This window comes from Colletes gigas, unplaced genomic scaffold (assembly GCF_013123115.1).
Source record: "Colletes gigas isolate AHSC1104 unplaced genomic scaffold, ASM1312311v1 Colletes_gigas_Sc00014, whole genome shotgun sequence".
Taxonomy (NCBI): Eukaryota; Metazoa; Arthropoda; class Insecta; order Hymenoptera; family Colletidae; genus Colletes; species Colletes gigas.
This window is the reverse complement of record NW_025106643.1, coordinates 3,334,186-3,347,520: the sequence shown is the minus strand read 5'-3', so window position 1 is coordinate 3,347,520 and position 13,335 is coordinate 3,334,186. Positions and strand designations below refer to the sequence as shown.

Genomic DNA, 13,335 nt, shown 5'->3' with positions numbered 1-13,335 from the left:
TTTATTTTGCTCAAAGTTCTGTGTTATGGTTCGTAATTTAAACAAATTTTAGTCGCAGCCTAAGTATAGTGCGGAACACGATATAGCAAAATCGTAAAATCGTGTTTTGACAAATATACGACCGGATAAGATCGTTACTTGTCATCGAATTGTTAGTTTACGCTTGGACTGATTTTACGATCTCGTTATATCGTGAACAATGGTTACACTAAAAAATAATTACTTCATAATTTATGTTTGTATCTGAGTATTCAATCTTCGTATCAGTTAATGATAGAATAGCGCCTTGAGTGCTCTCACTTTCCACAGTTTGCTTATTAACGTATTAGGATCAGTTTGAAGGTAACTTTAATATTTTCAATTTCGAGAACATACAAACATATACACAAAAAGTCTAAAAATACGTAATCCAAGTCTGTGTCGAATCTGAATTCGATGTCGAGTGCTCAGAAGAGTTTAAGTCATTATCGAAGTTGAGAATTAATATACTAAGCATTAATTTTAATTATTAAAATACCTCAAGGTACATATCGAACACATTTTCAAAAATGTATAATCAGAGATTGCATTTAAACGAAGGTGACGAAGGCAATGAAGATTTTTAAAGAAAGCCATTACTCCAGTTACACCTTGCTTTACTGGTTCAAGGGGGATCCCCCTAGTGGAGGGGATAAAAATGCATCATTTACAGAACAATTCTCGAGGACATTTATCGAGTTTCCACTGTACATGTAATAATTACGATTCGAGGTGCAGAGGGAAGCCAACGAAGCGAGCGGGATGGATGAAGAAAGGGTAAAGAGTTGGATAAGGAAAAAAAGCCCCGTGGAAAGTCTCGGTGCGCGTTTCGCATGATCAAGGTGTGGGCTTTTCTTTGCACGGTTTCGGTTAGCTTGAGTTAAATTGGTATATTATCGAGTCGGGGTGACTGTATAGCCGTGGTTGTGAATACACGAACGTTTCCTCCGGTGATAGTGGCACCAAGCCAATGTCGGACGACCTCATTGAACCGCTATGAAAAGAAACGAGCCAACGTACACTTAACGAATCTCGTGCTTTTCCCTCTCTTTCGGTTTCTCTCCTTCTTGACCAACGTATCGGTTGCTTTACCTTTCGTTGCTGTACCGAGAGTTTTCTTTATTTATTTCGTCGGCCACAAAACGGGCCACTTTAAGCTTGGCGCCGTTTAAAACGTGTTTGCTGCGACGTTGTTGGATAGTAAACCGATTATTTGGAAAAGACGAATTTCGATGATTGTAAGGCGACTGCACTGTTGCAATAATTGGGAATCGCGGCAAAAAGTAAGCAGAATAAACGGGAGAATGTTTCGAACTCTACTGACCTCCATCGTTTGCGAGTGATGAAGAGCTTTGATGGCGTTGATGGCGTATTGTTTACTAGCGAAGGTAACGAAGGCACAGGCTTTACTTTTTCCCGTGCTGTCCCTTAGCACCGAGCACTCCTCGATAGCCCCATAGACACTGAACATGTTCCTAACATCGTTTTCGGTGAACTTCTTCGATAGCATGCCGACGAATAATTTCCGTTCTGAAACAAAAAGATCACGACAGCAATAGTAACTTCGCCGTGTAATTCTGGTACATTCGTAGCAAACAGAGATCTCCGTTAGGTTAATAGCAGTCAAGATTAAATTAACGATAGCATACAGTTGTGACTCGCCTTTGTACCCAAATCTGCATCTTTGTAATTCTAAAGGTCTGGAAAACATTTTATTGGGAGATTCTAGAGGCCAAAATAAGACGAAAATCAAGAATATCAATTTCTCGTCTGAGGCTTCGTTAAAAAGTTATAGAAATATTTCCGGTCACAGAGTATATTTTCGATAAAGAATATTTTTTTCTCGAAAATACGTAGGATTTCGGGGGTGTGTGTATTGACAAAAAATGATTGTAATTGCCACTTGCAACTAAAAATAATTTTTCCAGAACGATTTGAAATTTTTTAATTTTGTCGAAAAATTTCACTCCTCGAATTTTTTTTTCGAAAATAGGTAGGATTTCGAGGGTATATCTAATGATCAAAATTGATTGCAATTGACCGCTGTAACCGAAAATAATTTTTTCAGAACGATTTGAATCTTTTCAATTTCGCAGAAAAATTATAGCAACTACCACCTGTCGAATTTTCTTAAAAATTCGTTTCTGATTTTTAGTAAATTTGTTTCACGCTGTACGGAAATGTTGTCTAATACTTTTTTGTAGGCACCCATGAGCACTACTCCACAAAAAAATTTCATCGAAATATATTCACTATTGTAGAAGTTATGGTCGTTTGAAAATTGGACCATTTTTATGGGTGTTTTTTTCATTTTCCGGGGTCAAGGGGCACGTTTTCGGATATTTTTAGAATTTCTACATATTCTTCACCAAAATACGCGTCGTTTGCGTTTTGAAACATTAAAATCGGCCAATCCGTTCAGAAGTTATGACGTTTTAAAAATTTGATTGAAATTTCAGTGAAACATATCAACGGTATGGTCAGACATGAAATTTTCGGTAAGGAATTTTTTTCTCGAAAACGCGTAGGAATTCGGGGGTATGTGTAATGATAAAAAATAATTGTAATTAACCCCTGCAACTAAAAATAATTTTTTTAGAAAGATTGGAAATTTTTCAATTTTGTCGAAAAATTTATCCACTTATTGAATTATTTTCTCGAAACTGGTTAGGATTTCAAGGGTATGTTTATTCACCAAAAATGATTGTAATTGACCCACGCAACTGAAAATAATTTTTTTAGAACGATTGGAAATTTTTCAATTTTGTCGAAAAATTCCACATCTACTGGAATTTTTTCCTCGAAACTGGTTAGGATTTCAAGGGTATGTTTATTCACCAAAAATGATTGTAATTGACCCACGCAACTGAAAATAATTTTTTTAGAACGATTGGAAATTTTTCAATTTTGTCGAAAAATTCCACATCTACTGGAATTTTTTCCTCGAAACTGGTTAGGATTTCAAGGGTATGTTTATTCACTAAAAATGATTGTAATTGACCCACGCAACTGAAAATAATTTTTTTAGAACGATTGGAAATTTTTCAATTTTGTCGAAAAATTCCACATCTACTTGAATTTTTTTCTCGAAAGTGAGTAGAATTTCAGGGGTATGTCTGTTCACCAAAAATGCTTGTAATTGACCCCTGCAATTTAATATAATTTTTTCAGGACGATTTGAAATGTTTTAATTTTGTCGAAAAATTTATCCACTTATTGAATTTTTTTCTCGAAACTGGTTAGGATTTCAAGGGTATGTGTATTCACCAAAAATGATTGTAATTGACCCAGGCAACTAAAAATAATTTTTTTAGAACGATTGGAAATGTTTTAATTTTGTCGAAAAATTTATCCACTTATTGAATTTTTCCTCGAAACTGGTTAGGATTTCAAGGGTATGTTTATTCACCAAAAATGATTGTAATTGACCCACGCAACTGAAAATAATTTTTTTAGAACGATTGGAAATTTTTCAATTTTGTCGAAAAATTCCACATCTACTCGAATTTTTTTCTCGAAAGTGGGTAGAATTTCAGGGGTATGTCTGTTCACCAAAAATGCTTGTAATTGACCCCTGTAATTTAATATAATTTTTTCAGGACGATTTGAAATGTTTTAATTTTGTCGAAAAATCTATCCACTTATTGAATTTTTTCCTCGAAACTGGTTAGGATTTCAAGGGTATGTTTATTCACCAAAAATGATTGTAATTGACCCACGCAACTGAAAATTATTTTTTTGGAACGATTTAAAATTTCACACTTTCTCGAATTTTTTTCGAGAAAAACTAGACTTAAAATATATCAAATCGTTGATTTGTAAATGTTTCAGATCGTTCGAGAAATGTAATTAAATCTAAAGATAGTTTTAAAAAGCTTTGTTCTTGATGCAATATAAAATACTCTAAATTTCTTAATTAATTCTAAGCAGGACGGTAGTCTCGAGCATTGCTATTTGCCACGGTGTCTTGCCGGTTTATTGTTCGCATTATAATGTGCCTGGTCAGCTAAAGACCATTTGACGATGACAGGTGGCGAGAAGAGGCGAAGGTAGCCCGGTCAATATTTGTTTAGGACCAAGAGAAAAGCTTCGCCCGGAGAAAAGCCGCTTATGTAAATTCAGCGTCGCATAGGGTCTCTTGCAGCGACGCAAAGTAGCCGGCTGCATCTCTGAATATCTCTATCTACGCTTCTCTTGCTCTTCCAGGGCACTACCGTGCGCCTCCCTCGAAACCACTGTTCGATCTACTCTTCACACACGTTTCCATGCGCGCGCATTTTCCTCCGACGGATGCACATTTGCAACGGAACCCCCGGTTCTGCATTAATACTCTCAAGCCCGTATTCCTTTTTTGCTGGAAAAATACCTTTCGGTTAGCTCCGCGGAGAAAGTTGCCGCAAATGCAAAAAAAAAAAAAAGAAAAAAACGGGGCTGTCGGAGTGAAACTAATGGCGGTCGATGACCTTCCTGTCTCCCGTCTGGCCGCGTTTAATTGATACAATTCGAACGAATAAGAAGCCGGAGGCCTCTTTGCATATTTCTTTATTATTCATGCGTGTGCCTCTCGACGTGGAAAGCTCACGGCGAAAGACGCACGACCGTTGCACAGGATGTTTCCTTCGTTGTTAATCACTTTGCCTTCGAGAATTGTCCGGGAATAAAATCAAATAAAACGCGTATATTTACATGAACATTAGTTTTAGATTTTATTTTTTAAAACTATTCTATTCGAGACGGTGTTCTTTGAAAGTTGCGACATTAATCAACCAATTTTAACGAAATTTGACAATTATTTTATTGTAATTATTTCCTTCGTTGTTAATCACTTTGCGATCGAGAATTGTCCGGGAATAAAATCAAATAAAACGTGTATATTTACACGAACATTAGTTTTAGATATTATCTTTTTAAAACTATTCTATTCGAGATAGTATTTTTGAAAGTTGCGACATTAATCAACCGATTTTATCGAAATTTGACAATTATTTTATTGTAATTATTTATTTAATTTGATAATTTTTTGGATTCTCCAGAGTCGTCTAAATGAGAATTTTTAGACCATAGTGATTCTTCAAAGGGATGCCATTATTAAATATTCATTATGATTAAATATCCCAATTGAAATTATTTATTTAATTTGACAATTTTTTGGATTTTCCAGAGTCGTTTAAATGAGAATTTTTAGACCTTAATTAGTGATTCTTCAAAGGGATGCCATATTAAATATTCATTATGATTGAATATCCCAATTCCATTAGAGAGTTTTGAAATTCATTTTTTTAATATAAATTCCAAATGAAAGAAAAAGATTCTTAACGCGTAAAAATAGTTAATTCTCGTTTAATTTGATATGTCTTTTATACTGTTTTTGTATTCCTTTTCACATATTGCTTCGAATTTAACGAAATGCAATACATTAATTGGGATACACAGCGGGGCGACTAATTCTTTAAATTGTTAATTGGAATCTCTCGCATTAAACGATGCTTGAACTTTAATACTTTCAAAGGGTTCCAACACGAACGCCTTTTTTGGCCTTTTTCGCGTAAGATTCCCCGATACGCACACGCATCGAATTGATCAGTGTTAAATTAAATGGGCAGTGATTGGATACAAAGAATGTAGTAGTAATTGTAGTCAAAGGATTCCGAAACGAAAGAAATAAAATTGAACATCAAAGGCGGAAATCAGAAAACGAGGTGAACAAAGAGAGAGAAAGAGAGAGAGAGAGAAATATACATAGATATACGCAGTGCTCCGAGAGTAATAATATAATACGGAAAAATGTCTGCAAAGACACGAAGAAACAAATAAGACAAGAGTCATGGGATATTAAATTTCATAAATATTTCGAAACATAATTTACTATGTGTAACATGAAAAACGTGTGCAATACTTTCACTAATTCTTGTATCCTAAAGATCAATTTATTAATCATCTCTGTATCAGTATTTTTCCATTTATTCTGTAAAATTTTCCATAGCTCTGTGTTTCTGGAAAACAACCCTGAAAATTGGGGATGAAAAAGACATATTTCCCTCGATATCTCGAAAATCATTCAGTCTAGATAAAAATTATTCAAGTAAAAATTATTTTTCCATTCATCCTGTAAAATTTTCCATAGCTCTGTGTTTCTGGAAAACAACCCTCAAAATTGGGGATGAAAAAGACATATTTTCCTCGATATCTCGAAAACTATTCCAGTCTAGAAAATAATTATTCAACTAAAAATAGTGTATTACTTAATGACAATTTAGCTACCTAAAGAGTTTATTAAAAATTAGTTAAAACAGTTGAAACGTTTGAACAATTAAACAATTGAAACGTTTGAGCAAGTATCCCTCTACTGTGACGCAAACTCCGTCCCCCCGTTGATGATTTAATTAGTTTCGTAACCTAATCGGGACGATCGTCGTCTAGGTCGTATCAGATTTTTCCACGATTCACCGTGAAAATTGAACGAAAGCGTCTTTCTCTTTCTCTTTCTCTCATCCCTTCGCTTACAAATTACATTCGACGAGAAAAATTGCAAGTTATCTGGCTCGGCCCGTGGTACCTCCTCCGATTACTGCTATTTCCTTTGTCCACCGTGGTATCGGATCGCGGCAATACTGCGGGCTTCGTGGAATGTTTATTAAATACCGAAGACGCTGGGGATCGTTCCTTTCGGCGTGGACCGAAATTGTCCGAACGTAGACAGGCGAGAACCAAGTCAGCAGTCTGGGGGGCTTCATCTTCGCTCAAAGGTGAGGAGCCGGAATTTATTCAGCATTTACAGATCGATAGAAGAGGGTGAAACGTAATCACGGACACAGGGCGAAACTTCGCGAGTGAGGGAAGTCAAACGCGCCACGGAATGTATCGAATATCGTTAATTCAATTTAGAAGTGGTATTCGCGTATAACGTTAGAAATATAGTCTTCAGTGCTGAAGATGTGCTCAGAATAGTCTATAATTATGAACTGGATCCAAAGAATTTCAAAAACGTTGGATCAAAACGTTAAATAAAAAATTAAAGGACCAGCAGACTCCAGATCCTTATAGTTCAGCTCTTGGAACTGAAAATGATAGTTATTTCATGTAAAATTGAAGGGAAATTAAAAATTTGAATTGTATAATTTATTGACATCGATTTCGTGAAAATAGAGTGAAAAATATCAAAGTTAAATCTTTCCTTAGTTTTAATCTTGATAGCAATTATTGAAAAAAAATTGCTGCAAGGATATCAAGTATTAATTCACACTTGGATACGAACTATGAAGTCTAATATTTTTTCTTTTTTTAAAGTAGTTTATGACATTTTCCGATTCTATCAGTTGTTTCTCGAGAATATTGTGCTCCCCAGGTATGAATTAGAATTAAATATTTGACGAAAAGCCAACAATGTTGCTCGTCAAGGTACAAAGTAAAGGCCGCGATCGCGAGAGACGAAATATCGAGTGTCACACGTGAAAAGAAAAATGGCTGTTGGCAAGGAATTTGGTATTTAAATTAGAAGCGCTGACGTTACTTTACACACAAAAAAAAGAAAAACAATATTTTATCAGGAACATAATGACCACTGCTCAAAGCCAATCAAACAATTATTCTTCAACAAAAAACATGGAAAAAGTCACAATTAGTGTAAAAATTATGTAAAATAACTAAAAAAATATTTAGTGGCACATAAAATTTTACTAAAAGATACAAAGCATCGATTTATTAGTAAAATTCATTGGCTTCTCACAAGAGAACCAGATATTTGAGGAAACAAAAAATTAAATTACGTTTTACTGCTTCATTTGCATCGTTTAAATTGATTTAAAACGACCACGATGGGTCAGTTTACGTAAATCACTTTGCATGCCATATTACTTACAATTAGAACACTTTGCGAGTTTTAACCTGAAGGAAAATTCTAAATTTGTTTCGCGTACCCGCGTTAATGCTTGTATTCGTATCGTATAAACAACCGGTTCAGTTTTCCCTCGAGCTATTCGACGAATTTTTTAACGCTCGCTTCTCGGTTTATTTATTTTCCAATTAATTTACAATCTGGCGGCGTGGCGTGTTTGTAAACGGGACGCCTCGCCACGCATGATGTTTTCATGTTTTTCATTCGCGCTTTTCTCGCGGCGGCGAGCGTCCGTGCACGAAACCCCGCAAATGTTTGTAAATCAATTTTACGTTCCGCGTGTATACCATATTTGTTTCCCTAATCAAATCGCGATACGTTCATTAAACGGTCGTGTTTCGTTTCGAATAAATTGAAATAGAAGCCTCCCGGACGATCGAATGGACCGAACCAAAACGATTGAACCCGGGCCTCTTTGGTCTTTCTCTTCGACTTAGCTATTCCAGTTCCTTCGTGATTTTTGTGGATTGTTTTCCTCTTTTAACACGTTATTAAGCACAAGGAGGCCACAGTTATTTTCTGTCGTGCAATTAACGTTTAACGGAACGATCGAAACGACCCTTGCGTTTCAACCACCAGTTCTCAGCGAGTTTCGTTGCTCCTTGTTTCGTATTCGCAAAGACGGGAAGCGGCGTAGCGGGAATATTCTTGGTCTCCGGCTTCATGGATCCCGCGATCGTTTGCCAAAAAGAGAATTAACTTTGTTAATTCAATCCCCGGCTTGGCCACGTTCAAACTAACTGAATTTCAGCCGGTGTTAATTTGAACTACCGCCTTGCTCCCGGCTTATGCGTAATATATCTATGTACTCCGTTCCCGCCAGCTAAGCGATTATGTATGTATGCGCGAATATTGCTCTGATTGTTACTTCCACGCCACCGAAATATCAACCGAGCAAGATGGACGACCTAGAACGGGCTAAATATGAAAAATTAATGACTGGTCAGACGCGAAGTTCCAAATTTCACAACGTAATTTTAATTTCTCGATTACCTTCGAACATTTATCGTCTAAAATTTATACGAGGGATAAAATTAAAACAATTCAACGCACACATTCCTCAGAATACAATTTGTCACAAGTTCGTTATGCCAAGTTTCACTTTGAGGGAAGCTCATCATAAATAAGTCTCATACATTAAAATACATTTCCACGTTTCTGTTATTCTCTGTGAGGACTGTACTTACGAGCAAATTTAATCAAAATGAAATAGTACATTTTCGGGAAAATTACTTGCAATTAAATCATACGTCAAGAGTTTCAGGTAGCTAATTGTTAATTGTTCGTAAATTGTTGCTCCATCGTGATTTATTCTTTCGCAAACGGTTCGCTGAAATAGAGGGTGAAACCAGTCATTAATAATTACACAACAATTGAAATAATCTCTTCTTCTTAGGCTCAGTAGATTTACGACCGCTAACCCTTTCCTTCCCTTTCTTTCCTCTATATTTAATTCCAGCTCTTTCTCGTCCCCCTCCATTTTGTTCGCGTTTCTTTGAAGGATTTTTCGTGATGTAATTACGCGAAAGCTATTACCGAATCGATATTAATTCCGCCGTTTAATTATTAAAACGTTACAGCTCTTTCGGCTCGATATCAGTTTACGTGAGAGAATTATTAATTACTTGGTACAGTATTTAAAAGAATTATTCATTGTAGCTGGTGCAACTAGGTTCCAGAGAATTTAATACTTCCAACATTTTTATATTGCGAAGTACAAAAAGCCCGTGGACGAGGCTTTCAGCCATCATAAAGCATAGCTTGGATAATTTTATAATATCAATAGATAAATTAAGACGACATTAATGATGACTTTAGATCGTGGAATAGTCCATTACTGACTATTTCTACTTGCGTTGGTACCAAAGTCGAACTCCATAAATTTTTAACGATTTTCTCGAAAGCCTCGCGCTGAAAAATTTGACTTATTTTTTTCCACGCAGAATCAGTTCCTTTTCGTCTTAGGATCATTCTTGCAGAACTTTGCGTTCGACGATGTCTTGCAGGTCTCGATTTAACCCCTTAACGTTCATGCCCGAGTCTGGCTGCTTTGAAAAACAATATTTGTTTAATCCAACAGTTTAAGGGATGATAATATTTGTTTTCCTTCAAATTATACGTTAGATACAACATTGTAATTAACAAAAACCGTATTTTTAGAAACAAATCCAATAAAAAAACTGATCATTGTTGGTGAACCCAAAAAATATGAGCGTTAAGGGGTTAAAGCTACGTCTTAATTAGAGCTACCAAGGTAGTGTCTCTACCAGTCACTGGGTGTTTCGAAAGATGCTTTGACCAGTTCTCCCACTTCCACCCCCATCATTTGGAGAAGATGACATGTTCGTTGGTCCCTGTCCTCTTTAAACCAAGAACATTGCGTTCGACAATGCCTTGCAGGTCTCGATTTAAAGCTACGTCATAATTAGAGTCACCAAGGTAGTGTCTCTACCAGTCACTGGTGTTCCGAAAGATGCTTTGACCAGTTCTCCCGCTTCCACCCCCGTCATTTGGAGAAGATGACACGTTCGTTGGTCCCTGTCCTCTTTAAACCAAGAACATTGCGTTCGACGATGTCTCGATTTAAAGCTACATCCTAATTAGAGTCACCAAGGTAGTATCTCTAACAGTCATTGGGTGTTTCGAAAGATGCTTTGACCAGTTCTCCCACTTCCACCCCCATCATTTGGAGAAGATGACACGTTCGTTGGTCCCTCTGCTCTTTAAACCAAGAACTTAGCGTTCGACAATGCCTTGCAGGTCTCGATTTAAAGCTACGTCCTAATTAGAGTTACCTAATCAGTTCCTTTTCGTCTTAGGATCACTTTTTGCAGAACTTTGCGTTCAACGATGTCTTACAAGTCTCGATTTAAAGCTACGTCCTAATTAGAGTCACCAAGGTAGTGTCTCTACCAGTCATTGATGTTTCGAAAGATGCCTTGATCAGTTCTCCCACTTCCACCCCCATCATTTGGAGAAGACACGTTCGTTGGTCCCTGTCCTCTTTAAACCAAGAACTTTGCGTTCGACAATGCCTTGCAGGTCTCGATTTAAAGCTACGTCATAATTAGAGCTACCAAGGTAGTATCTCTAACAGTCATTGGGTGTTTCGAAAGATGCTTTGACCAGTTCTCCCACTTCCACCCCCATCATTTGGAGAAGACACGTTCGTTGGTCCCTGTCCTCTTTAAACCAAGAACTTTGCGTTCGACAATGCCTTGCAGGTCTCGATTTAAAGCTACGTCATAATTAGAGTCACCAAGGTAGTATCTCTACCAGTCATTGGTGTTTCGAAAGATGCTTTGACCAGTTCTCCCACCTCCCACCCCCATCATTTGGAGATGACGCGTTCGTTGGTCCCTGTCCTCTTTAAACTAAGGAGTGGTTTCGAAGGACTAGTTTGGTTATTGCAACGGTGATCAGGACTCGGTGAAACGCATCCTAGAAAGGGTGGGTGAGCATCGAGTCCTGATCGACGCGATTGGGAGGGAGTTGTCGAGCATCGTGCATGCCATACTCGGCGGCAAGGAGAAGCGGAGCCAGTGGTGGCCTTCTTCTGCAAGCACGTAACGCGGCAGAAGGAGGCCGCGAAATGGAGTGGGAGAGCAGGCGGTTGAGGAGTCTCGTAGTGGAGATGACCTTGACTTCACCTGACTCCCAGTGTAGCTAAGAGGGCTAGCGCGTGCGCGTTTCGAAACCCTCTCGCGTGGGAGTCGACCGAGGGGGCAGATCCGTCCTATCAAAAGGTCGACATTGGATTGGTGTGGGGGGTCACGTGTCCTTCGTAGTTATCAACAGGGTAAATGCACCAATACATAATCAGTCAGCTTAAGACACCCAGGGCAGTATATTGCAAATGCACCAAATTTCTGAGCTTTTTGTACATCACAAGTAGATTGTATCATTTTCTTTAAAATAACCTTTTGGTAGAGAAACGAAGATTTCAATAATTATATATAACAAAGGTATTTAACACTAGATTGCCCAAGGAAGTCTTTTTGACTGCTTTTTAATTTCAATTAGAAAAACAATTATGTATATAATTTCACTTCATTATGCATATAATTTCATTATGTATATAATTTCATGTATATAATTTCAATAATGACACAATTTCTTAGAATTTTGTGACTTTTTCTACAACATATAAATGCGTTTATTAATAATTGTAGTTACCTCCCCCCTTCTTCATTTTCAGTATATATATATGTGTTATACTTATATTGTCTAAAAGCAGTCATTTTGACTCTCATTATTGACACTCTTATTATTGAATTGAGTAAATTTCTTATATGACCAGTTCGACTCTGTATTGAAATAACAGTTTTCATTTTTTTTCGATCATCAACACATGATAACATACAAGTACATGATAAATTGTCGATTTGGGCGTGTACTTGATAAATTGCAGTTTCTCAATAAGCTAAAGTAGTACTTGATATTCGAATCTTTATGCAGTGATACTTGTTCCAACAAGTTGTTAAATTCATAATATTGAAAATTAATTTTAAACAAATTTCTTTACACATTAGTTGTTCCTTCACAATGCAGTCATTTTGACTGCTTTTGGGCAATATAGGTATATACTAAGTTTCAGTCTTTCTAGTGTTAAGAAGACATCAGAGATTTTGGGAATATGATAACATCTAGAAGTGTTTAAATCTTTAAAAAAATGATACAATCTTAGTGAGGAAGTCAGTGCCACTCGCTTTCGTCGATGTCGTCTCGCATAAATTAATACACAGAAAAGAATTGTCGGTGACACATGCACCTCCTTTGACATTGTCCCTCGAATGGCATACCTTCCCTGACATTGTCCCTCGAATGGGATATCTTGATATTGTCCCTGGAATAGTATACCTTTCTTGACACTGTGCCTCGAATGGCACAGACATTTTGCATGTAACTAAAGATGCGTGCAACGTAACAGAATAGCTATTCGATACGCTGCAATAAATATTTGTCTCGTATCAATCGTAAGCATCATACAAGTACGTTAAAGGAATTTTCAAGGGAAAAGTAACGATAAAAATAACATCGTTGCACAGTATTTGTGGTGTCAAACTGACATAAACATGACACGAGTATACGAATTACGTTTGCACGAATGCATAACGCGGAAAGTGCAGAGTCGAAGGTGAAGTTTGTCCGCGCGTGGCGAATAAAAATTGCACGGTTGTTGCTCAATGAAGAACAACGTAAATAGCGTCGGTTTGGGTACAAGGTATGCGGTTTGTCATTAGTATGTCGCCGACAGAACACGCAGGAAGTGACGTCAAGGAGAGGCAGCGATTTATAGAGAGCCACGAATTCCGATTAGTGAAACGTTTCAGCTGCACGGCGAGCGTGACTGTAAATTTTCGTTTCATAAAGCCGAACGTGAGCGGAATGTGACTTCTCGATGGACCTTGTAGCTTCCCTTT

At 37.1% G+C, this 13,335-nt stretch overlaps 1 protein-coding gene across 5 annotated transcripts in view; it reads right to left on the bottom strand.

Annotated features, from left to right (window-relative positions):
* Positions 1-13,335, bottom strand: part of LOC122399634 (CUGBP Elav-like family member 2) — a 502,219-nt gene that overhangs the window by 17,088 nt on the left and 471,796 nt on the right. For all 5 annotated transcript variants that reach the window (XM_043400456.1, XM_043400458.1, XM_043400459.1 and 2 more), the window contains exon 6: positions 1,343-1,548. In XM_043400456.1, coding sequence (XP_043256391.1) covers positions 1,343-1,548 — 206 coding nt within the window. The remainder of the gene's footprint in view (positions 1-1,342; positions 1,549-13,335) is intronic.